General features: G+C 42.6%; 1 protein-coding gene across 1 annotated transcript; it reads right to left on the bottom strand.

Annotated features, from left to right (window-relative positions):
* Nucleotides 1-1,974: 1,974 nt before the first annotated feature.
* Nucleotides 1,975-26,801, bottom strand: ZDHHC21 (zDHHC palmitoyltransferase 21). The gene is made up of 8 exons (XM_073667913.1): nucleotides 26,518-26,801; nucleotides 24,129-24,332; nucleotides 15,603-15,701; nucleotides 13,910-14,021; nucleotides 11,445-11,583; nucleotides 7,522-7,638; nucleotides 4,969-5,012; nucleotides 1,975-4,288 (listed from the first exon to the last, which is right to left on the bottom strand). The coding sequence occupies exons 2-8, from the start codon at nucleotides 24,280-24,282 to the stop codon at nucleotides 4,156-4,158; spliced, it is 798 nt and encodes a 265-aa protein (XP_073524014.1). The 5' UTR covers nucleotides 24,283-24,332; nucleotides 26,518-26,801; the 3' UTR covers nucleotides 1,975-4,155.
* Between the last annotated feature and the right edge of the window lie 259 nt (nucleotides 26,802-27,060).

Raw genomic sequence — 27,060 nt, 5'->3', positions numbered from 1 at the left:
GCTCAACACTAGTGAACAGTCATTCTGTGCTGACAGAGTTCTTTTTAACTATTGTTAAAATTTTGCCCGACTGCCTACTGAAAGTGTGGCTACTGAGAGAAAACAAAAATTTCCTTCAGGGAGCCGTCGGCTTTCAGTTATGGGAGCAGTGCACGGAGCAGTTAAAGTAATCACTCACAAGACTGCGCACTTAGTACAAAACTGGCTGTCAAAGTGCTGGGGCGTGGTTAATAACTATTCTCACGGTAGCCAAACATTCACCAAGTTGGCCAGGTAACATTGTAATGCGATTTATCTGCAGGTTAACCCTGTATCTGCAGGTAAATAGCATTTTCCTAGCTTAACTTTAATTTTACGAGAATGGCTGAAAAGTTTAGCAATTCAGAAATTGCAAAATTGCTTTTGTTTACAAGGACTATTCAATACCCATATATTAAGATGGGAATAACCCTTTAATTTTAAAATCCATTTTCTTAGCCAAGGAGAAAGTTTTACACCTTGGATCATTGTCTATACAGGGGAAGTGGAGTAGCGGGGAATAGACACTTGAATTTTTGTTCTCTCTGTCATGAGGATTTAAAAGATGTGCCATTGCACATTGAAAGTGAATATATTTGCAGATGTATATGTTTTCTGTCAAGAACTGTATGCTCTTGAGGTCTCAAAAAAGGACCTCAAATGATGCAATAGACATCAATTAAGAGAAGGAGGGGGGTTGTCGCAAAATAATTACAGACACTTCACTGACACCCAACAGACACTTAAATGGGTTGTCTTACGATAGTATCGCTCAAAGCTCAATAGGGGGTGAAAAAAGAAGTGTATTTACAATGAATACATGAAGAATGGTGTGTGGTTTTGTAAATATATTAAATTTTCCTTTGTAACAGTGTCCCCTGCAGTTTCTCCTGTGGCTGGAATGCATTTCCACTTTCAGTAGTGGACAGACAGACATGCTCAGTATTTTCCTGGCTCTGTTCCTGCCCATTCAGTTTAGTGATCAGTCAGCAGAAAGGCTGATTCTATATAATGAGAGGACTACCAAGTGTAAGGTAGATGTAACAAGAGGAGAACATAGAAGAGGGAGACAAACATATACATAGATATGAGGTAGATAACAGACAGACAGGAGCTGAGGAGTTAACAGAAGCTGACTGCAATGCACTCCTGGTAAATTCTACTGCCTAGTGGTAGTAAACAGGAAGAAAAATAACCAAAATCGCAGAAGTGTAAGTAAAGAGGCTGACAACTACACTGAGGTAGTGGTTTTTACACTGATATGGATGAAGTGATGAGAAGCATTTTTTGGAAGTTTTTTTTTTCTTTTAATACAATATATACTCGTATATACCGACTTTTTCAGCACATTTTTTATGCTAAACAAGCCCCCCTTGGCTTATACTCGAGTATATACTTACATTTCGGCTATGGGAGGTGGTGTGTGTGCGTGAGTGAGTGCGTGGTGTGGTGTGGTTGCAGTGGCGGAGGAGCGGTGCACAGGCTGTACCCGGCTGCTGCAGCTACCACATGTGCCTGCTGCTAAAGAGAATGAAAATTCACTCTTCTCCACGCCCGTGGGAATGGAGAGGAGTGAATAATCATACTCTCTAATAGTGGGCACAGAGGATCGCTGAGCCGCAGCAGAAAGCCGGTGGCTACGACTTATACTGCTCGCGCTAAATCGCAGCCGCCGGCTTTCTGCTGGAGAAGAGTGAATATTCATTCTCTTTAGTAGCAGGATTGGGGATGAGGGGGCCCATGCACACCAGCATTGGGGATGAGGGGGCCATGCACACCAGCATTGGGGAAATTTACCAGTAGCTGCTGCATTTCCCACAATAGGCTTATACTCGAGTCAATAAGTTTTCCCAGTTTTTTGTGGTAAAATTAGGTGCCTCGGCTTATATTCGGATCAGCTTATACTTGAGTATTTACAGTACATCCGTCTCTACTCCCTTCTTACCTCCTATTCCCAAAATTGCATACAGGATTTCTCCAGTGCATCCCCCCTACTCTGGAACGCTCTACCCCAACACATCAGACTCTTGCCTATTGTGGAAACCTTTAAAAGGAACCTGAAGACCCACCTCTTCCGACAAGCCTACAGTCTACAGTAACCCTCGCTCCACCACACCGCTGCACGACCAGCTCTGCCCTCACCTACTGTATCCTCACGCATCTCTTGTAGATTGTGAGCCCTCGTGGGCAGGGTCCTCGCTCCTGCTGTACCAGTCACTGACTCGTTTTTGCCCTTTCCACGTGAAAAGCGCCATGGAATAAATGGTGCTATAATAAATAACATTTCAGCTATAAAATAAGATTTATTTAAAAAAAAAAAAACTGTTCCTCATTAACCAATAGTCCATTCAGTGACTGAAAGATTTCTGAACATTAGGATCCTGAAGATTGTTTGGTGCTTTCAGTTTTAATGATATAGGAAAAATATTTTTAAGTTGTCCTGAGCATACACAAATTCAGCACACCTTTAAACATTTATAGGACGCTTGTTAATCACTGGGTTAGACATTTCACCAAACATGAAGCATTATGCAATTTTTACTAAATATTTTGCTAAATTGTCAAGTGCAGAATTGCATTTCTGCAAAGCCAGATGCTTACTTTCCAATAATAGTTGACTATAAGCAGTGATTTATTTCATTGTTCAAGTTATATTTGTGTATTTCAAAAGTGTTAGTTGAAGGTCCCGATCCAGCAAAGCGATTACGCCAGTATTCTGATATAAATAGCTTTAAAAAGTCACAATATTTTTGTTCAACAAAACAACAAGGTGCGCAAAAATGTAATGACTTTAGCCATTTTCACACCAGTTTCATTTTGGCATAGCTGGGGCACAGGCATGACATTACAACATCTAATTCATGATGAGATGTGGCACTCCTTATACCAGAAATCTTACTCCAGTCCCTGACTAGAGTAAGATTTGTGGAGAGGCGCCCATCACGGATCATTCGCTCCTGATTCATTAAGAGTCATGTGCCTCTTATTGAATCAAAAAGATCTGATTCCAGCACAGGTCCTCATCAAGACTGGCATGAAAAATTGCTACTCTTGATGAATCGCGAAAAAAAACCTCTATGGCACATCTATAGGACATGTCATAGACATCAGCTCTAATTAGTGGAAACCTGATCTGAAAAGCCCCCCCCCCCCTCCCCCTCGACGTCAACTCATTACAGCTTTCATACACTACCACTTGTGCAATGATTTTTTGCGCTTGCCCATTATTGTAGTTTGGAATCCCAGACTTTCTTCACATGATTAATTGACATGCTTCAAAAGTCGTTCATGACATTTTTTTTTTTCTGTTATATGAGGTTATTGTGTATTACATTAAAAAGTTCTGGATGCTTTGATTAGAATTAGAACCATTTCCATTTTAAAGACCTGTATTTGCAAAGACAACAAAATTATATAAGAAAAAACATACAATGTGAATTCATTATGACATTTTCAATAAAGGGCAGAAAAATCAAAGGGTAACTAAATTACTAGATAAAACAGCCACCACAGAGTACCATATTATATATAAATCTGTCAAAGAAAAAGTAGTAGCAACATTTAAATTAGAATAGTTTTGTATAGTGGAGTGCTATAAAATCTGACTGTTCAAGTTAAAAGGAAATTGACTTACAGTCAGTTATTCTCTTATACTTTATATGTATAATTAGTCCAGAAAAATAAAAACATATTAAAAACAATAATGGTTCAAAAAAGACATGTTTTACATTATACAAAAATAAATACTATTTGGTTTGTTAAGAAAAAAAAAATGATTAGAACATCAGTGCACTGATATAAAAGGAAAGAAAACTATGAAAAAAAAAGTAGTTGAAAACTTTCGTCTGACATAAATCTTAATCCGTGGATTTAGTTCTTAGCCTGAGGGAGCTCAATGTGTCCTGAGGGTAAAAGGACATCTTGAAAGGATACCATGTTCAGCACATAAATACATATCTTGTACTGTTCCCACAACTGCATTGAGATCACTATTAAAACAAAGCCTGGGGCACTTTGTGATGTATAAGATTGGTGGGTGGATTATAATTGACTTGAAGACTGTCATAGCACTGTTATGATAAAACCTGTAACTTGCTTCCAGCATGGCGGACCCATCTGTGCCCACCATCCATCTGTTTAGACATGATTGGCAAAGTAGTAGGAGACTCGCAGTGGTCGTCTCCGCCTGAAAGGAATGAACCACAGGATCTTCCAGCGAGTGCCAAAAACTTCTGAGAAGGTCTGCTGCCATGGTTTTCGAGCTCTCGATCTACAGAAGACAGCATTATTAGTGAAAGCCGGCATTCCCATGGTGCATTTCAGTCAGTGTAGACAATACAGGGTTGGCTGGGGATCTATTAGAGGGCTTAGATGAATTGTGTTCCCTAGCATCACAAACGTAGCTTTCCTTTCTTTGTGACAAGCAGCTGCGTTTTACCACCACCTAGCAGGGGCTGAAACTTTATTGTCAATCAATGGAGGGCAACTTCTGAAGTTGTAGACAATCCTAGGATGACAAGAATTCTTGTCAGCTGAACAGTGGCAAGTCCTTTCATACCTCTTTGAACCTTGAAAATACCATTTTGTCTTATCGAAAACACCCCCCTCATAAGAACAAAAACAGAATTGAAAAAGATGAAAATGTTGCTTCGCCTCCCATGTAAGGACCCCAACGTAATGGAAATTAGAACAAACAATAGATGTCAAGTCATTTGAAAAGTCAGACATCATTTTCTCTCACTATCAAGATCAGGTAGAACAAATTACATACACGTGTCCAGTGAAATTAGGATAGCTGCTTGGGAAACTGAACATTTTTCTTCAAATGTGTGTTTGCATAGAATATATTTTTTAAACATTAAATAGATACACAAAATGTGAAATGTATAAAACGCAAATGATATTATCTACCCACAAATAGATAAAATTGCAGTTATGAATGTTACATACACTTCATCACAACAGTTGGACATCTTCTCTATAGTAGTCATATCCTAAAAAAATAAAAGAAGAAAAATTGAGATTGTGCTTGTCCACAAGACAGAATTGCTTGCTTCGACAAATCTCATACACAGACTATAGACAGCATTTTCCTTGGGGGTACAGATCTTTACATTAATGTCATGTCAAATTCTATTTCAGATTTTCTCCATTGAGATCAATTGGATGCCAAAACACGCGACAAAACATCAATACCTAGTGGATCCGTAGCAAAAAGCAACAAACCTAGAAAGAAAATAAAGAACTATCCTACATAGATCCCTCTTGATTAGGACAGTTTCATCCCCCCTCCTCCTTTCAATAGCTGTAGTTTAGATTTTTTTCATCCACATAACCATAGGAGGACTTGATTTTAGGCAAAACAATTAGTAGTTTTAAAAAAAATTGCCTTTACGCTACCATATCATATAGAGAAAAACAGAAAAAAAATTCAAGTGGGGTGAAATGGTAAAAACACACTTTCTCCATTGTACTAACTCTATAGCCAGTAAAATAACTGGGCCAACTAGAAGAACCCCAGTTACAGGGGAAACTGACCCCTGCAGTGCCACACACCAAGAGCAGCAAAGCTGCTGGGTTCTAGCACACCTAGACCAGCTCTATGCTGGGCATACACATGGCAATTAGGTAATTGCCAGGTCTTACAGAAGCATCAGCAATGCAAGAGTTAACTTTATTCACAAGGTAAATAGTTTAAATAAGGGCATGTTGAAATGGCTATTGAACAGATTAACAATGCTGGAGATGAAAAGGAGGAAAATCAAGTGGCAGATTCCCTTTCAAGGGGTTTTCCAGGCCAATTATTAAAGCATTGTAAAGGCTATCAGAAATGAATAAACTTCATAATTTACTTGCTGATAAAATTCTGCTGTTCCTGAGCTGTCCCATGTGGTGATGTGACCTGCAGCTCCTTACTTCATGCTACTGTCAATTTAAAGCAGAGATTTCCTGTCTGTGCTTTAAATGGCTCAGCCAGCAGCTCTACAGTGTGCTCTAAATGGCGATTTCATGGTGGACATGGCTTGTGATCCTCGACCAGTTTCACAGGGAGGGAGAGCAAGGCGAGCATATTGCAGGCTACACACAGAACGAGTAATCTTATAAGCCTGTGTCTTTAGCCAGAGAGGATGGTGCTGGTTGTTCCAGAGTGCTAGATTACATTAGAATAAATTAATACATTATATGACTCATTGCTCCCCTGCAATACATGGAGCCTGTGTGGTGTCAGTGCCAGCACTTGTAATATTGCTTACGCCAGGAGTGTCAGGATAGCACATACTAGGTGGAGTGGAAGGAATGCTAGGAAGGAAAAACTGTGCAGCAATTTATCCATCTTGAGATAGAATAGGGGTCTGTAGATGGGGCTTTGTTGGTGGAGTGGCAGGCACTGAGGGTGGGAGTGTGTGAGCTGAGAGACAGATACAGCGCTGTCTCTTGGGAGATGTGGTTTAGAGGGAGAATTAGCAGGATATGCAGGATGTAAATAATAATAATAATAAAAAAAAAAAAAAGGGTTTGGGAACCAACTCCATCGAGAACCAGATTGTTTTAATTTTTGTGCCCGGAAAACTTAATTGAAGTTCCAACTTTAATTAAACATTTTATCATGAGCTAAGAGATATTGAAAACACTTTCACCATTTTAGAGAGAATGAGGCTTTACATTTGAGATATTTAACGCCTAAGCCAAAACACAGGCTGTCCCTGAAACTGATGTTTCTGCAGGAAAAAAAATATATATACTGTATAGACATCATAACAAACCGATCTAGGTTTTCCTCTTGAAGTTTGTTAATGGTTAATAAAATAATGTTATCAGTATAACAAATCATGATAATCCTTGAAAATTAGGCCCTAGATTAGTCTGGGTGAATGATGCAGCCGAGCTGAAACATCTGGTCACATTATGATGAGAGAGAGACATTTTTAACTTTAGGAAATGAGATTCCAGATCTACCCTATACAAGTGTCTGGGTAAAGTCTAATTACTTTATCTGGGTCACAGATAATCTGCTTGTGCAGACTGTATACACCAATATTAGAGGAGAAGGGGAAGGATCATTACTCGAATCATGGTCGAATTACCCAGACTCTACATACATACATTTTTTTCCCACAAATAATCCTGCCTTTAATAAGCAAGTAAATTAGGAGCCCAATGGCAGACAGATGTGGCGATATTTGAATAACAATAAGAAAAAAAAAATGTAACAAAATACATGTATTTTGCATTCATTTTCCCAGCTTTCAAAACAAAATGAAAAACCCACTCATAACGTCAATCAGAATGATTGACGCAAAAGATTTTCTTTTTAATTGTACTTTTTTGTCATCTTGTACGTACACCCCAATTTTAGGAAATAGTGTCACTCATCTCAGGATGTCCCAAGTCAAAAGGAAAGGTAGTGAAGGATGCTTCTGTATAGTCTTACACTATAAATAAGTAATGTGAAAATAGGGATGTGACCCAAGAAAATTGAGTAGAAAACACACAGTTCCTTACCGTTAGTATGCCGACAACCTGGGTGTAGAACAAACTACACATTCCTCCAAACATGACAATGCCCATAAACGTTGATATTCGAAGCAGTGCCAGTTCATGTCTAAAGACAAATAAATCCTGCAAGGACCAAATAGGATGAAATGAAAGCAAATTCATAATAATGCTGTAGGAGTATTAGAAATGTTGGTTTCTCATCTCCCTTAGGTTTCAGTGAAGTGTACTCCCATTTAAACTAGCACTGAACCATGAAACAAAGTAGCAAGTCAATGGGCAGCAAAAATAGATGTTGCAGACTTCAAATTGTTCACCATTAGGAGAAAGGTTTCAATTGATTTTAATATATGGCACATTATACTCAATAAAATGTGTTAGTTTTATATGGAGCTGTGCTTCTTGCTACTGTAATGCCCCTTTCTTTTGTTTTTCGTTGCATAGAATGTCACAGATGGCTAGACACATTGAGAGCAATGTATCTTTGGCTACCTAGATCTTTAAGAGAAAACAATATATGAGAGATACAACACTACAGAGCATAGCTGATCTTTCTTTATAGCCAACAACGCCTAAAGGGTCTCAATGACAGAAGTTGACTATAACGGCTCATGCAGACAATGGTATTCTAGCTCTTTGTAACTTCTAAGTTGTTAATTTACGGTAACACGTTATCAATAGACTTCGAGGTGACATTCTGTACCTTCGTACAAAAAAAAAAAAAAAAGTTGTAATTACGGCTCTTTGACCACCTTGACAGCACAAAAAAAGAAAAAAAAAAAAAAACAGGAGGAGATCAAAACATTGTATCTACCCCCAACTTATAACAAAAATATCAAAAAGTCCAAAAAAAAAAACCAAGCCATCACAGAGCTTCATTAGCCAAAAATTGAAAGCGTTACATCTTTTTGAAAATGGCGGCACAAACAAAAATTATTATTATTTTATTTTTTTTTTTTTTTTTAAATTTCCAGGTTTTTTTTTTCAATCACTTAAAAAAAAAAAAAAACAATAAAAACCTATGCACTTTTGGTATTGTCGTAATTGTATTGACCTGGAGAAGCATATGTTGGAACACAAACCAACAAAATCCTTTGCATTTCCCAAGCAATGACATCCCAAAGGTGCTCAATAGGAGACAAGTCCGGAGATGCTGCAGGCCATGGTAGAATGTTTAGGCAACACACGCTGCTCATAAAAGCACGAGTAACATGGGGCCTGGTTGTTAGCGTACTTGTACTGTAGCTGGACGCCTCTTGACTTCATTCCATTCCAGACTATAAACCCAGGAGTAGGACCGTTGTGATGTTTCCTCGCTTGTGAAGGCCACTTCATGGTTTTTCCCCAAATGGTCTATAGACCAATCTCTGGCTATGATTGCATCCAAGACAAAAATAGGTCTCTTCGCTGAACAGGATAGACCTCCATTCAAGCCTCCACTGCCATCTTGCTCTGCAACATGATAGTCTAAGTTCAATAGAACACCTGTAGCTAGATGTGTGGCTCATATCCAAATATCATGGAATGCCTTCTGATGCTTTGTGTAGATGTTTGACGCCTTCGGTTTGGTATGCGACATACAATTCACTTACAGTACATGGATCAAAAGTTGAACCAGTGGCATGTTAGTTTTTTCCAAAATATTCCCACTTTTCAACACACCATACTGCTTGTGCTACGGTGAGCAGCCTGCATGACCTAAACGTGCAACCATGGCCTGCAGCATCTCTGGATTTGTCTCCCATTGAGTACATCTAGGAAGTCATTGGTCAGCAATTGCAAAGGGAGCTGTCAGCAGTAGATCTGAATGATCAGAATGACCAAGTATATTCAGTGGGGTAAAATTTTCCTCATACAACCATTAACAACCTCAATGATAACATGCCAAGGTGTGCAAGTGTGTGTATTTGTGTGACACACATTACTCAATTTTTTTTTATAAAATGCATATTAACAACAGGTTTATAAATCCAGTGATTAAAAAGGAAAATAGAAGCAGCACAAGCAAAAAGTCAGGGTGCCAAACATCCCAAGTAGAGACCAAGCCTTCAATATAATAAGAAAATAATGAAGGCAGCACACCAATTTGAAAAAGTGAAAAAAAAAGTGCTATTCAATAGCCCATAACAGCGACATTTCGGTTGCAAATGAGATCCTTTTTTCAAGCTTGACAAAAAGTTCTCACTTAGAACCAAAACGTTGCTATTATGGGCTATTAAATAACACTTTTTTTTTCTAATTAAATCCAGTGAGCTATGAATTTCCTTCTTTGCATTACACTCTTCTGCATTGAAATTGCATGTATCAGGCGCTACTCCACTTAAAGGAACTGTTCAAACCAAAATCAAAAGCACCTTCTCACCTGCTTGGCTTCCCATCGATCTCCACCATTCTCTGGCTCTATGAAGCCAAAGCTGTCAAAGAAGAGGTGGGTGGCGATCGAGGGAAAACAAGCAGGTGTAAATTGCACGGTCCGTTTCGATGGGCGTTTCCAGATTGTGATCAGCGCCGCCTCGGTCCCTTCAAACACCGCCTCTTCTAACTGCATGTAAGCGGATGACGTCTCTTCCGTCATCCATGTAGTGCCCAAAATCTCGCCTGCGCTAGGGAATCAGAAAGCTGCGCAGGCGCGCCTCACTGTGCCCTATTGCACAGCCTGTGAGTCCACTGCACAGGTGTGAGACTTCGGGCACTACATGGATGACGGAGAGACGTCATCCACTTATATGCAGTTAGAATAGGCGGCGTTTGAAGGGACCGAGGCAACATGGGCCATAATCTGGAAACACCCATTAAACAGGATGGTGCAATTTACATGCACCACGGGACAAGTATAAAACACTTTTTCTGAGGTATGCAGGGGCACGTCTGAGGACGTTAAAGGGGTTGCAGGAACCCCATCCTTGTGATCTCAAAAGGTGATGTGCATAGTTTATAAGCCAGAAAACTGATGACAGGCTCCCTTTAACTAACTGACCACACCTTTGTGCACTGAGCGGCAGTACTTAGTTTGAACAGTTATTCTATGCTGACAGATTCCCTTTAACCCTATCACTACCTCTGACATACATATGCGTCAAACGCAGTGTCCCTGCCTTTGATGTTGGCTTGCACGCAAAGCCCACATCTTTGTCCACACTTGATGGCTGATTTAATGCTTCGCCCGCAACTGTTTACCAGTTAAATCCTGCTGTCAATCACAGACAACGGGATTTAATATGTGCCAACAGAGGGGCGCGCATCATTCATGCTGCCCATCGGCGCCCCATGACGTGACCACAGTGCGCCTATGGGTTGTCATAGGAGATCCTCATAGGAGATTGTGATTTCTGCTATATGTAGTACAAGCAATTGGACGACTGCAGTCTCAAATCTCCTAAGGAAACTATTGAAGACTGTAAAAAGAAACAAAAAAAAAAGTTTTTAAAAATATGAAAAAAAAAACAAACACAAAACACATTTGGCATCGCTGCTTTCATCAATGTCAGATGAAAATATAAAATGAATTAAATCGATCGGTAAACAGCGTAACAAGAAAAAAAAATCTGAAATGCCAGAATTACATTTTATGGCTGCCGCAAAATTGCAAGAAGCGATCAAAATATCGTATCTACCCCCAAATGGTATCAATAAAAACGTCAGCTCAGGGTGCAAAAAAATAAGCCCCAGATCCTAAAAAATAAAAACGTTATGAGTAAAAAAGTACAACTCGTCCCGCCAAAAAAACAAAAACAACCTCATATGGCTATATCATAAAAAAGTTATGGCGCTTGCAAGAAGGGGAGCAAAAAATGGAAAATTTCTGTGTAGTGAGGGGGTTAACAGTCTCGTCAGCTCCCGTCTGTTAGGTCTTGTTTTCTACATTTCAAAATAATAATAAAAAAAAAAGTTAAGTGTATTCAGACATAGGAAATAAAATAAAAAAATCATACCCAGTTGATGGCTTTTAGTGGCAAGAAGTAATAGTAGTGGCAGAAATCTAGAATGAGAGTATAGCCACTAAGGAGCTGTGTATAGAAACAAAGCTGGAGAAACAGCCAGTGGTTATCTTCTCCAACACAGTTGTTTATCCTGCAGGAAGAGTCAATAGCAATTAATAACACATGAAAAAACAAAGCATCTCATTATTATATCAAAACCTCCTTTTCATCTCCATTTTATTTTTTATGCACAGCCATTAACAGGATCCAATTCTCAGTATCTTCCTTGGGTAGAGTAGAATAGCCGGCAATGCTAGTAAAAACAACGGAGTGATTCAATGGAACAATGATCCGATTCAAATTAGTGGGGGCAGAAACTTTATTTATTTTTAGTAAATTACAAAAGGCATTCAAGCGGAAGTGACTGCATGTGTTTATATTTTTCCAATGACGATTTCTTAAAAAAGCCCTCAATCATCTCAAAACCTTAACTAGGTTCCACCTTATTTTGTAACATGGTACACAAAGGGCCAGATTCATCATTGGTGCTAGTTTGGTATAGTGGTATTTGCCGATTTATTTTAAGAATGGTTAATCTTCATGAATAATAAAAAAAAAACTTTTTTTTTGCGATTGTTTAGCACAAAAAGTTGTATACTCTGCTAAAATGTCAAGATCTGCAGGGGAAAATTGTACAATTGTGCAAGATTTTTTTACAAAAATCAACTGATGAATCAGCCGAAAACATCTGGAAATCCCAAAGTCAACCCACAACGGTAAACATTTAAAAACGGACAAACACATAAAATAGACTTTAAAAAGGCGCAAATATAAAGAATAAAAAAAATGAAAGCTTACACGCCAGAATTGTGGTGTGGAGATTTGAAAGTCTAAAAATGTAGGCGCAAATCAGAGTTGAGCCTAAATTTTACGACTATTGGCATCTTCATGCCAGTTTCTGCCCGCTCCGCTGAAATTGATGGAGCTGAGGTGTGGTGACTGCTGCTTGTTAAATTCATGCCGAGCGTCGGCAATTGCTGCACCACAAATCTTACTCCAGCTTGGGCTGGAGTAGGATTTGTGGTGAGGCGCAGGTGTACACTGCTTGTCTGCGCTCCTGATTAATGAAGAGGCATAAGCCTCTAATCAGGAGCGTGTAACTCCAGCACATCTCATCAAGACCGGCACACACAACGACGATCTTGATAAATTGGGCCCAATATCTTGCTAAAGTGACACTTTCCCCTCCTCCCCTCCTATTCCCCAGTCAACAATTGGCTGCAGAGGTTTTTGCCCAAAAAAAAAAAACAACCAAAACACACACCATAAACAATGCATCTTTGTTGCGCTCCTTCACACTTCTAGTGTTTTTTATATTGGGCCTTGGTATTACCATTACAACTGCAGCATGCTCTAAATGTGGCATCTGTGTTTGTAAATCACATGGCGTAATTTGCACAGTATGTGGAAGTAGTCTAACATTTATTATTTCTCTGGGAAACTTTGGGCGCATGCTGGTTCCTGACAAGCTGGTATCTTTTATCAGCAGCTCATTACTAAATACCAAATCCATGCAGAAATGGTCAAATATAGGGCTTAAATTCAACTTTCAACAGCAATGAAGGAAGAAAGGAGAAGCAGTAATTGGAAAGACTAGAAATAAGGATCACTTTACTTCAATGGCCCTCAATTTATAAACTTAAAATATTAGGTAATGTTATTTTTAACCCTTTAATGATCACAAATACACCGTTTTACTGACCCGAAATAAGAAAACGGCATCCCCCAATGGGTGAAAGTGCAGCAGTTGTCAGATCTACACTATGCCTGACATCCTCCTGCATCATTTAAGATCGATGTTGACAACCCTACATGCTGATGTCATCAGTGACAGCGGCATCTAGATAATTAACAGAGTGTGGAGGCTCCCTCTTTCAACCCCATCAGCACCCCGAGATCGCAATTATGTGGTCCTGATGATTGTCATTGCAATGCAAGGCCAAGTAATAGTTGGAGAGTCTGCCTGCTATAGTGATATCTGCAAGATCTGTTCAGATGTTAGCAATTTGTAAATTTCCTGCAACAAAATGAAAAACTGCTGCTAAATTATTAAATCTTCTAACATCACAAAACATAAATGTAATTTATTAAGCATTTTGTGTGGTATGATTATTTGGATTATAGGGTATAAACATTCAACATTAAAAAAAAAAATTTCAAATGTCACATTTCTGATATTTTCAGAAATAAACGCAAAACATATCAAAATAAATGTACCACTATCAAAGTACAATCGGTCACGAAAAAAAAACAATCACTGGGATACAGTTGAAACATTCCAGCGCTTTTGCCACAAAGTTACATGTCATCTGAAAAATTTGGCTTAGTCACTAAAGGGTTAATGTTATGCAATGCATTTTTAATATTAACTAAATAGTACCAAGTGGAAATATTGTTTACAATAGCATGGCATTTACCAAGGACAGTGGTGATCCATCTTTCTGACACAGTGCCCACATCGACTGCAGTGGTGTGAACGTTTTGGTCTCATCAGATTACATTTGTTGCATAGCTCCCAAAATTCTTTTTCTATATAAAGGAAAAAAAAGGTAAAAAAAAAAAAATGCTGTCATTCAGAAGTTACTGGTTTATTTTTTTCTGGATTACTTCTAAATGGTGGTCAGACATATTCCACTAAACATTCTAAACTTGGGATTGGCCATTGTCCAAGCTACACACCACTCACACATGGAGACAAAGGGGGCGATTCATTAAGATTGGTGTAGAATACACTGATCTACACGAATCGCTCGCTGGAGTACACTGACCTGATTCATTAAAGGGGTTGTCCACTACTGGCCCCACCTCTGTACGAATTGAACATGAATACGAAGTCTCTCTGACTTCCTCTTCATGTTCAATTCGTGTTAAGGCGGAGACAGTGATGCCAGCGCTGATCAGGCGCTGGGCTCACGTGTCACAACAACAGCACGACAGCCCTGGGAACGCAAGTGCCAACACAGGAGGAGAGTATAGGCTTTATTTTATCGAGGCCAAACATTTACATCAAGAAGGGGTTGTCCTAGTAGTGGACAACCCCTTTAAGCATCATGCACTGCTTAATGAATCAGGAGAGTCTGATACTTAGTGTGCACTGCTACCAGAAATGTACACCAGCTGAGGTCTGGAGTAAGTTACTGCACTTTAGTGATTAAATAGCTGCAATATTGGCAGGTTACAAGCATTACTAGTAAGAGCACAAAGTAGCCCAATATAGTAAAATACTATAAGGCTGTGTGCCCACTATGCGTTTAAGCAATTCCGCTGCAGAAACGCTTAAAAAAACGCTTGGTAGAAGGCCTGCCATGTTCCCCAATGATAATCCCCATGTGCTGTGCACATGCTGCCGAAATTTCCGCTGCGGATCATCATTGCGGAAAAATCCGCAGCACTACCAATTATTTTGCGTAATCGCGGCGTTTTCGCCGCCATTGACTTGCATTGAATCGCTTAATATCCGCATGACTACATGTGCACATGCGGATATTAAGCGATTCTATGTGCGGATGGTACCTGGGTCTGGTGAAGAGGAGACTCTCCTCCAGATCCGGGTACCATGGTACAGGTAAAAAAAAGAATTTAAAATAAAAAAAATACATTATACTTACCTTCTGATGGCCCCCGGTCTCCATAGAGATGCGTCCTGGCTCGCCGGCAGCTCGCGATGGTCTAAAAGGACCTGCCATGACGTTAGCGGTCGCGTGACCAGTCACATGACTAAATGACGTCATGGCAGGTCCTTTTAGACAACCGCGAGACACCGGGAAGACCGGACGCATCGGATAAGGAGACCGGGGGCCATCGAAAGGAAAGTATAATGTTTTTTTTTACGATTTTTATTCTTTTTGTTAACTACTTGGTCACACTATATAAAATCCATACGGGTTGCATGGATTTATATATAGCTTGGAAAGCGCTTGACAACCCGCATGCGGAAATGCATGTGAAGAACGCTTCACTTACGCTTGTCCCTGGCAGGAAAACCACATGTACAATAAGCATGTACAATCCGCATGCGTTTTTTTCTGCCAGGGAGATGCAGAAACGCTCAGGAAAAATCCGGAGTATTTCTGCATCGTCGGCACTTAGCCTGACTGTTACAACTATTACCTGTAAGGGGGATTTTTGGACTATCTTGCAGTTTACCAGGATCTGCAGTTGATGCTCTTAAAAGCGAAATCACACAAAAGACGGAAGTTGCATAATAAGCTGAAAGACAAAATAACACACATTACCAAAACTATAACATATTTACTATATTACAGCACGATTATTTTGTTTTTTCCCAAAATCACAAGCTATCTGCCATCCACAGGATACAGGATTACTTGCTGATCATGGGGAGTCGGACTGTTGGGTTCCGCAGTGATTCAGAGATCGGAGCTCTGCAGCTGCATATTTATCCCATTCTGACGTGGAGCGTAATACGTACCTGCGCCCTGGGCCTTATTGACCATGTACGTATTATTACGTCCCGGTGATCGCGCCCACACAGAGGCTGTGCAGGCGCGATCACCGCTGGGTGTCAGCCAATTCTAACAGCTGACACCCGGTACTATGTGCCAGGAACGGTCCCGCAGCATTTCTGGGGCAAGCAGAGGTAAGAGCGCACCTCTTACCTTGGATCGGAGAACCAGCGCATACAGCGCGGGGTCCCGATCGTTGTCATGGTGACCCGATGTCGTCATGACGGCATCCGAATCACCAGGCATCAGGAAGTTAGATGGATCATGCGCAGTGCGCAATCTATCTAACTTGTGTCAGTGCAGAGCTGACAGCCTGCAAAGCACAGAGATGCTGCTGCATCCCTAAGCTATGCAAGCGATCAGCCTGCAAAAAATGTAAGTCCCATAGTGGGACAAAGTGTAAAAGTGTAAAAATATTAAAAAAAATAAAAATAAATAAATAATCCAAAAAAAAATAAGATCTACTGTACCCATAAATAAATATTATTCTGAAAAAAAAAAAAAAAAAAAAACCACACACCAAAACAAGTACACATATTTGGTATCGCCGCGTCCAGAACGACCTGACCTATAAAACTGTCCCACTAGTTATCCCCTTTAGTGAACAGGGTAAAAAAAAAATAAATAAATATAAAAAAAAGCAAAAAAAACAATGCTTTATCATCATACCGCCAAACAAAAAGTCTAAAAAAACGCGATCAAAAAGACAAATGTAAATAAAAATGGTACCGCTGAAAAAGTCATCTTGTCCCAAAAAAAAAACAAGCCGCCATACATACATTTTCTATAAAATAGTTTTTAGTGTGTAAAAGCGCCAAAACATAAAAAAAAATATAAATGTAATATCGCTGTAAACATACTGACCCGAAGAATAAAGCTGCTTTATCAATTTTACTACACCCAGAACAGCAGAATAAAAAAAAAACAAAACAAAAATAACAATTCCTGAATTGTTTGCTTCTGTTTATTCTGCCTCCCAAAAATCGGAATCGAAAGCGATCAAAAAATTTCATGTGCGCGAAAATAGTACCAATAAAAACTTGTCCTGCAAAAAACATGCCCTTACATGACTGTCGGACGAAATATGGAAAAATTATTGCAAAAAAAAAAAAAAAGCGTCTTTTAGTGTGTGACAGCTGCCAAACATAAAAACCCAATATGAATCTGGTATCGCTGTAATTGCACCGACCCGAAGAATAAAGTCGTCTAATCACTTATACCGCACGAGGAACGGCGTAAAAAAATAATTCTAGGATTAGAGTTACGGTTAGGTTTGTGTTAGGGTTAGGATTAGGGTTGAGTAAGGCTATGTGCACACGATCAGAAAAATGTCTGCAGCTTTTCTGCACCTCTCGGCAGCATAAACACTGTGGAAAACCCACAGAGTTTTTGATGTGTTTTCAGATGCGTTTTTTACAATGCATGGTATAGGAAAAACGCAGGCAAAAACGCAAAAAGAATGGATATGCTGCTTTTTTTCTGCACAAGAAATTCAGTCAGGAAAAATCCTGATCATGTGCACAGAACTTGCAAAATGTCACAGGAAACCATGGGACGAGGTTTGCAATGCGTTTTTAACCCATTTCTGGGGGGGGGGGGAGCAGTGTGAACATAGCCTTAGGGTTGTTTTGGAGTTGGGATTTTTTCCAAAGAGGAAAAAAAAAATAACGGTATGGCGACTAGTGTTGAGCTCAAGTGCTCGCTACTCGAGTTTGCATCGGATACTCAGGTATGCACCGAGTATCGCAGGTGCTCGAGTGACATGCTCGAGTCTCCGCCCCATACAGTACAGACCAAAAGTTTGGAAACACCTTCTCATTTAAAGATTTTTCTGTATTTGCATGACTATGAAAATTGTACATTCACACTGAAGGCATCAAAACTATGAATTAACACATGTGGAATTATATACATAACAAAAAAGTGTGAAACAACTGAAAATATGTCTTATATTCTAGGTTCTTCAAAGTAGCCACCTTTTGCTTTGATGACTGCTTTGCACACTCTTGATGAGCTTCAAGAGGTAGTCCAAACTTTTGGTCTGTACTGTATGTTTCGCGGCTGTTATAGAGCCAAAAAAAAAAAACCATGCGGGGATTGCCTGCCATGCACGAGAGATCCCCGCATGTTTTTTTGTGTGTGTCTAACAACCGTGAAACATGCGGGGCGGGGACTCGAGCATGTCACTCGAGCACCGGCGATACATGGTGCATACCTGAGTACCCGAGGCAAACTCAAGTAGTGAGCACTTGCGCTCAAGACTAATGACAACTTATTGAATATGATGACCTAATGTTATCAAATTCTGTGTCGTACCTCTGGATTCAAAATGTTCACTATACCCTTTGATAAAATCCTTGAGGGGTCTAGTTTCCAAAATGGGGTCACCTGTGGGGAGGGGGGGGGGGGGGGTTTCCACTGTTTGGGCGCATCAGGGGCTCCCCAAACGCGACATGGCATCCGATCTCGATCCCAGCCAATTTTGCGTTCAAAAAGTCACACAGAGCTCCTTCCCTTCCGAACCCTGCCGTATGCCCAAGCAGTGGTTTTCCCCCACATATGGGGAATCTGCGTACGACGGAGAAATTGCACAATAAATTGCATGGTGCAATTTCTCCTGTTACCCTTATGAAAATGCAAAATTGGGGGCTGAAAAACATTTGTGTGAAAAAAGTAATTTTACAGCTCAATGTAATAAACTTATGTGAAGCACCTGGGGGTTCAAGGTGCTTACCACACGTCTATATAAGTTCCCTGAGGGGTCTAGTTTCTAAAATGGAGTCACTTGTGGGGGGGGGGGGGGGAATTCCACTGTTTAGGCACATCAGGGGCTCCCCAAATGCAAAATAGCGTCCGCTAATTATTCAAGCAAATTTTACAATCAAAAAGTCAAAAGGTTCTCCTTCCCTTCTGAGCCCTGCGCCCAAACAGTGTTATTCTCCCACATATGGGGTATTGGCTTACTCAGGAGAAATTGCACAACAAATGTTGGGGGCCATTTTTTCCTGATACCCTTGCGAAAATAAAAAAAATTGGGTTTAAAGTAACATTTTTGTGAAAGAAAAACAAATGTTCATTGTTTTCTTCCACATTTTAAAAATTCCTGTGAAGCAGGAAATAAACTTCTTGAATGTGGTTTTGAGCACCTTGAGGGGTGCAGTTTTTAGAATGGTGTCACTTTTGGGTATTTTCTGTCATAAAGACCCCTCAAAGTGACTTCAAATGTGATGTGGTCCCTAAAAAAATGGTTTTGTTGGAAAAATGAGAAATCGCTGGTCAACTTTTAACCCTTATAACTTCCTGACAAAATAAAAATTTGGTTCCAAAATTGTACTGATGTAAAGTAGACATGTGGGAAATGTTGTTTAACTATTTTGTGTGACATATCTCTCTGATTTAAGGGCATGAAAATTAAACTTTTGAAAATTGCAAAACTTTCAAATGTTGTTTTGCCAAATTTCAGATTTTTTTCACAAATAAACACGTCATATCGAACACATTTTACCACTATCATGAAGTACAATGTGTCACGAAAAAACAATCTCAGAATCAGTGGGATCCGTTGAAACAAACGTTCCAGAATTATTACTTCAAAGTGACAGTGTCAAAATTGTAAAAATTGGCCTGGTCATTAACGTGCAAACCACCTTGGGTGTAAAGGGGTTGTCCACTACTTTATATGATCCCCTGATGTATTCCCCCAAGGCCCATAAGTGTTTCTCTAAATGCCTTGTGGTGCCTTTTCTGCAGGCATCATGTGACCCCCGGCTGCAGCCGGTTCTGACATCCGATAATGTCACGTCAAGTTCCGGCTGCAGCTGGGGGTCATGATCTTTCTGGTTCCAAGGTGGATGCTGGGTTGTGGGCGGGGTTACCCAGCACGTTACACCTGGCATCCACCGCGCGCTCTCCCTCTCCTCATTCATTGGGAAAGCGCGCGTGGATGCTGGGTGTGACGCATAGGGTAACCCCGCCCACAACCCAGCATCCACCGCGGGGAGCGCGTCACTGGTATCACGCTTCACTTGACGTGACATCAGTGACGGGTCACGTGATGCTTCTGAGCGGCCAGCGATAGCGCCGCTCAGAGGCAGAAAAGGCACTGCAAGTTATTTACAAAAACACTTCCGGGCCCCGGGGAAATACATTGGGGGGGGGTTCACATAAAGTAGTGGACAACTTCTTTAATGTAACAGAGGTGCACACATGATTGGTATCAACTCCAATCAGTGACAAATGGACAGCAAAAAATAAGAGTACAGCACTTAGCCTTCCCCGGCAGTCCGATAAAAGGTTGGAAGCTGCAGAAGGAGGGGCGTACATCAGAATCACATGGCCCTATAGCAAAAGTCCTAATAGAGGCCCTCCACCCCTTTTCTCCACACCCCGAAGGGAAAAGAAAACTCTGCAGAGGGCCTGGGCTCAAACCTCCAAAAGTTTATAAACAGGGAGAGGGATATGTATTGCGGCACATGCCCAGTAATTATGTGACTACTGAAACCCCTTAGTCTTATCACTCTTGTCAAAACCCCTTAAATGGCCCCCATGAAGTGTTATGCCCCCATATACAATATGATATCCCCCTAATAAATCCCCCAAACACACGCAAAGTATGGTGCCAACACAGTGGTCCCAGAAATTATTTTTCTGCCACAGACACCCAAAGCAGAATAATATGCCACACAGCACGATTCACACTATCCACGGATCCCCCACATCCACCCTCTACTTCCCACGCACATAAAGTATAATGGTCTCCACAGCCCCCAACAAGTACAGACATTAAAAAAAAAATAAAACCTCCTCCTCTTGCCCAATGCCCGTGATGTGCAGCTCGGTCAGTGAAGTGGGCGGCCGGTAAGATCTACTGATGTCACCTGCTGCTTTGAGACTCAAACGCTCAGTCTGAATGGTGTAGCATGGAGCTGACAGCTTCCCTTTACACTATTCTGTTCACTGGGCCCCATGTCGACCACGTGATCTGCCTCCATGGGTGGTACAACCCTGAACAGAAGTCAAGCATGTACACCTTAAATCCATTTAAGACTGGGCTGCTGAGCCCTGTTCTTGGGATCACTGGGTGACCAAGCAGTCAGACCCACAGCGATCAGCAAGTTATCCCTTATCCCATAGATGAGAGATAAAAGGAAATTCCTAAAATCACACATTAAGGAACCCTCAAGTTACAAAGCCCTACCATATGCAATTATTTATCTAGTCCCTATAATGCTCCATTTTGACATAAACATTGCCAGGGGTCAAAAATGGCCCCTGTGTCTGCCAGATAAGCATTCTATATTAAAGGAGTTTTCCAGAAACAGGGCAAAAAAAGAAAGAAAAGGAAATGTAATTTTCATTCTGAACACCACCTTGCGTACTGTTTGAGTCTTCAGAGTCCTTTATTTTAACACTAAATGACAAGTACAGTAATCAACACTATCACTGTACTTGGAAACATGTCAGTCACATATATAAATATCTATCTAATCTATGTGTGATGCTCTATTCTTTCTGTTCAGACAGCTCACCTCATGCACGTCACTGACAGCGTGGGAAAATTCTCCTGCACTCACCGCTTGAGCAGAATTCTCCCACGCTGGGATGGCATTGAGATGACAGGCTGGATCGCAGCAGAGCGCTACCATCCAGCTCGTCATCCTTCAGAGACACTGCAGAGCGTCTGAAGGATGACAAGTGGGATGGTAGCGCTCTGCTGCGATCCAGCCTGTCATCTCAATGCCATCCCAGCGTGGGAGAATTCTAACACTAAATGACAAGTACAGTAACCAACACTGTCACTGTACTTATATATGTGACTACCATGTTTCTATCTATCTAATCTATGTGTGATGCGCTATTCTTTCTGTTCTAAATTGTCGGGTACCGGTGTATGCCGCTGATGAATTGTGAATTGAACTGTGTCTCCTCCTCCTTTTACTCCTCCACCTTTGAAGGTGTTTTCTATGTGTTTTTGTTTGCCTGCCATTGGTTTTAACGGTGTTCGACGAACATGCCGGTGTTCGACGAACATGCCGGTGCTCGACGAACATGCCGGTGCTCGACGAACATGCCGGTGCTCGACGAACTGAACCCGAACACTACGGGGGTGGCTCAACACTACTCTGCAGCTGAGTCAACAGAGCGCTGAATTGTGCCCTGTGGACTTCAGCACTCAGGGACACCACTAACTTTACAGGGTCTGAGTTACTCTATGGTTGAGTTGATGTGGTTCCTAAACGCTTTCATTTTTCTGTTATCAAAGTCAAAGTTGATTGCAGAATATTTTAGGAGGAAAGAAATTTCACGAACTGGCTTGTTACAACGGTGGAATCCTACTATAGTACCACTAGCTACTGAACCCGTTCTATGCCCGGGTAGCGAGCATTTTTATTGGTATATGCGCCCCCATCCTGCTAAGTGCCGCCCCCATCCTCCTCCGTGCAGCCCCCATCAGGAGGCTAGGGGAGGAGTGTGGCGCCAGAGTACGAATGTGCCCATACCGCACTGTCCGGCTCCAATGTGTCTTTACTAAAATGGCGCCGGATAGCGTGCTATGCGCATGCGCCGATTCCGACGCTGCACTCCTTCCCCGGACTCGGGCCAAAAAAAAAAAAGAGGTACTGCAGCAACATTCCTTCGCGGCAGATATGTACTTATGGCATAAGTAAGTTCGCGGTATGCATAAGCAAGCTTACGGTACGCATTCAGTGTCTGCGCATACCGCGATCTTCTGCGCCACATACTTCTTACCTGTAAGGCTGGATGCGTTCCTCTGTCTGGAGCCAGACTGCGCAGGTGAGTCGTGCATGTGCAGTCTATAGAGGTTTCGGACAGGAGGACACATCCCTGGTTATAGTATAGATATCCCCAATCCTGGTATGCATGGCAGCCCCCCCTCACCCCCAATGCTGGTAAGCCTGCCACCCCCCCCCCACACACCACCAATCCTGGTAAGCCTGGCACCCCCCCCCCCTCACCACAAATCCTGGCACCCCCCCCCATCATCACAAATCCTGGTAAGCCTGGCACCCCCCCCCCCTCACCACCAATCCTGGTAAGCCTGGCACCCCCCCCCTCACCACCAATCCTGGTAAGCCTGGCACCCCCCCCCCCTCACCACCAATCCTGGCACCCCCCCCCCCTCACCACCAATCCTGGTAAGCCTGGCACCCCCCCCCCCCCTCACCACCAATCCTGGTAAGCCTGGCACCCCCCCCCCCCCTCACCACCAACCCTGGTAAGCCTGGTACCCCCCCCACCACCAATCCTGGGAAGCCTGACATCCACCCCCCCCCCCCCCCCTCACCACCAATCCTGGGAAGCCTGGCACCCCCCCCCCCCCCTCACCACCAATCCTGGGAAGCCTGGTACCCCCCCCACCACCAATCCTGGGAAGCCTGGCACCCCCCCCCCCCCCCTCACCACCAATCCTGGGAAGCCTGGTACCCCCCCCACCACCAATCCTGGGAAGCCTGACATCCACCCCCCCCCCCCCCCTCACCACCAATCCTGGGAAGCCTGGCACCCCTCCCCCACCACCACCAATCCTGGGAAGCCTGGCACCCCCCCACACTTATATTTCTTCCCTGTGCTCCAGCACTGCGTCCCATTCTGCCGGAGGTCGGGGTAGGAGTGTGGTGCTGGAGTACGCGCGTGCCCAACACCGCGCTGTCGGTCGCCATTTTGTTGAAGACACACTGCAAATGTGTCTTCTGTAAAATGGCGCGGGATGGCGCGCTGTGTGCATGCGCCGATTCTGCACCCGGCCAGAACAGAGGTGCCGCGGCAACACTCCTCCGGGTCAGGTAAGTATGTCCTATGGCGCCGGAGATCGCGGTATGTGTTCAGTGCCATATACTCCTCTTACCTGTAACGGCTCCATGCGTTCTTCTGTGTGGAGCCAGACTGCGCCGGCGCGTCGCGCCTGTGCAGTCTATAAAGGCTTCGGACAGAGGGTCGCATCTACTGTTATATTATAGATGCTCGAATTCAGGAAGCTCTTTAGAAATAATGTTTATGATGGCAGACTAAATGGCTAATTTTTTTTATTTACCTGTGGTAAATCTGAATTCACTGATTAATAGGCGTTTCCCAATCCTTTTGCCCATATAGTGTATTTTCACACTAAGCTGACAGTTATAGAGCGCAAAACATAGAAACAGCAACTTACCCCAAATAGCAGCAGCAGTTACATGTCCTTCTTCAAAGTGCGGAAAGAGGATGAGTTTTGGAATAAACAGTGTGTTGTAGAGCCATATGAAAAATATAACCCCGACACAGCACCATCCCTGCGGGTCAGCAACAAAATGTATAGGCAGCCCCATCGTTCATAGTCTGATCTTTTGCAGAAGAAAATCTGTATCACAACACCAGTCTGTAAAAATATAAATGATTTTAAATTAAACTGTGTACTGTGAGAAAAAAAATGGTCAAAAAAGAATTATGGAAATTTAGATACAATGTTGAGAAAAGGTTTATGGCTTATCAGTCAATCAAAGAAGAGAGGGTGAAGATTGAGGGAAAACAAACAGGTGGGAAGATGTATTTAAAATGATTGGCCCTGCCATGAAGTACAGAGCGGCAGGACTTAGTTTAAACAGTCATTCTATTCTGACAGAGTCCCGTTAAAGTGCTGTAGTGTCCCAAAGTCAAGCATATCTGGCTGAGATCATGCAGCCAATGTCTGATACAAGCTACCCGTGGCTCAGGCAGCATGTTTCAGCTGACAGATTGCCTTTAAAAGACAGATACCAGTATAACACAGCCAGTATCTGTGAGCATAGTGCGGGCTACACCCGATAAGTGACCTACATTTCTGGCAGATGTGGGAAAGTGGTTTTCACAATATCATAAATGGTTAAAACAGAAAGGGGTTGTAAAAAAAACAAGAAACTCATGTTATTAAAAATCCTCACAGGTGTGAAGAATAGAGGGATTTTTAATTTTATTGTTTACTTCTTGTTGTCTAAGTTACCAGATACCCACGCACTCCATCAGTGGTGGCCAGTCTCCTAGGCAAGGAGCGCAGCACTTACATGCTCTTTCATGTAGAGCTTGTAATCGCTGCTCTTAAGCTGGCTGGATAACGGAGGGACAGTCCTTTTAAAGGTAGAGTAGTCCTCATGTACCTGCAACTAGATGTCTCCGTTGAATAGGAAGCATTTGGATGGGAAAAATGGGGGTGCATGCAGTTCCATTTTTCACATCAAAACCAGAAATTAGTAGGGAGATTGACAATAAGGTCCATCCTGTGGACAATGAAGTCCATCCTGTGGAGCTGATATTGGTCTTGCAACAGATCTGCTACTGTGTCACGGCTTTAATTTACAACAGAAGCTGACGCAATGTTAACAGAGCTTAATTCTGATTATGTAACGCATACATTGCCCTCTTCAGCAAAGCATTGACGTATCAAATGTCACAACTTCCTTTCAGTCATTGAAAGCCCACGTACATGTAGCTTGGTAACAAGGGTGTTTTCGTTTCGACCTGCATATATTTGTACCGTGTACATTGTCACTGTGAGATCTGGTCAGACAGGCTTCATATCATTGTAGAATCACCAAACAGAAATGTCTCCATGAACAGAAGGTGATGCTGTATGGAAGCCACTATAGCTTTTTACTGAATTACAAGGACGTGGCACGTAGGTGAAGTACAAATGGCGACATGTGCAGAGGTCGTCTGCGTTAGTAATACATGCACCATTATGTCTGTATCCGGACCACAACCCCCAGCCTGGTGAAGGGTATCCCGATCCGAGCTTACAGCCTCATATAGGTCACTGTGTGATATACACTTCTGTAAGCCCACGACCCTCATACATGGAAGGGTGCTCCTCTAGCCCCCTGCAATCACCTGGTGGGGAAAGTCACATCCTGACACGTCTGACTGCAGAATAAGAAAATGGTAACACGCACTTTATTCACACATTTACAGGAGGAACAACTAAGGGACGGCACCAACTAAAGTCCTAAAATACTCCAAAATTGTGATTTTCTGGGGAATGCAGGTTTATTGCCCCTAGGGTAACACTGCCAATTCTCCAACCATAAGTTGTGCACTTCCAGAGCTGGAAAATGGGAGTTCACTACTAGAACACGTCAACTAAGGCTCCCGTCCCGCCTCAAGGAAGTATGGCAGATAGGTGTGAGAAGACTATTAGAAGAACTATTCCGACACACGGCTGTATATACTGGGGCAAGTGTGAGGGAATTCGTGCCTGGCCATGGACATGTCAGAGGCTTAAGGGAAGAAAGCATGGTCCCCCTTAGCTTCTGGCAATCTTTTTACCTCAGCTCACATTTGGGCCATACCACTCTAAGAGGTAGATACATTTACCCACTAACCCTACTATTCATAAGGAACTGTTGTCTGCACTTTAGTTGCCCACTGTACATATTGTCAGTGTGGTAATGAGGGCTACAGACCAACAAAGGGCGATGACTCTGCTACCTGAGCCCTTCAGCTGCCCTACAATGTGCCGGGAGTAACCCCAGTATACAGTATGGCACCCTCCCTGCAGAGCAGCACCACGTCTCCACGGTGCATACACTCACCGGGCTGTGTCTCGCCTCACACAGCGAGCAGGGACTAGGAGACCCCGTGTATCGGCTGCCTCACATCTGCCCGCTCTATGCTCCCGCCTGCAGTCACCGGCTCGGCTGCTGCTCGTTATGTTCCGCCCTCAGCTTCCTGTTCCTGCTGCACACAGCGTGCACCGCCCCACACCGACCACAACAACACAGGGCCAGGCGGCATGGCTTCCTCTTCCTGCTCACTGCTCCAATAACAGCGCCTGCTGACTCAGGACGCATGCTTCTCTATGGAGACAGTCACCCTGACTGGACGCCACAGCTCATGGCTGACTTCTGGGTGTCTACCTGGCACACCCGGGTATATGCACACCCTGGCATATGCACACCCAGGCATATGCACACCCTGGCGCACCCGGGCATATGCACACGCTGGCGCACCCGGGCATACGCACACGCTGGCGCACCCGGGCATACGCACACGCTGGCGCGCCAGGGCATACGCACACGCTGGCGCGCCAGGGCATACGCACACGCTGGCGCACCAGGGTATACGCACACGCTGGC

Source organism: Phyllobates terribilis, unplaced genomic scaffold (genome assembly GCF_046119375.1).
Source record: "Phyllobates terribilis strain yellow unplaced genomic scaffold, ASM4611937v1 Scaffold_1__5_contigs__length_1240528914, whole genome shotgun sequence".
In the NCBI taxonomy this organism is placed as follows: Eukaryota; Metazoa; Chordata; class Amphibia; order Anura; family Dendrobatidae; genus Phyllobates; species Phyllobates terribilis.
Note: the sequence above shows the minus strand (reverse complement) of the source record. Positions and strands in the feature narration are given on the sequence as shown.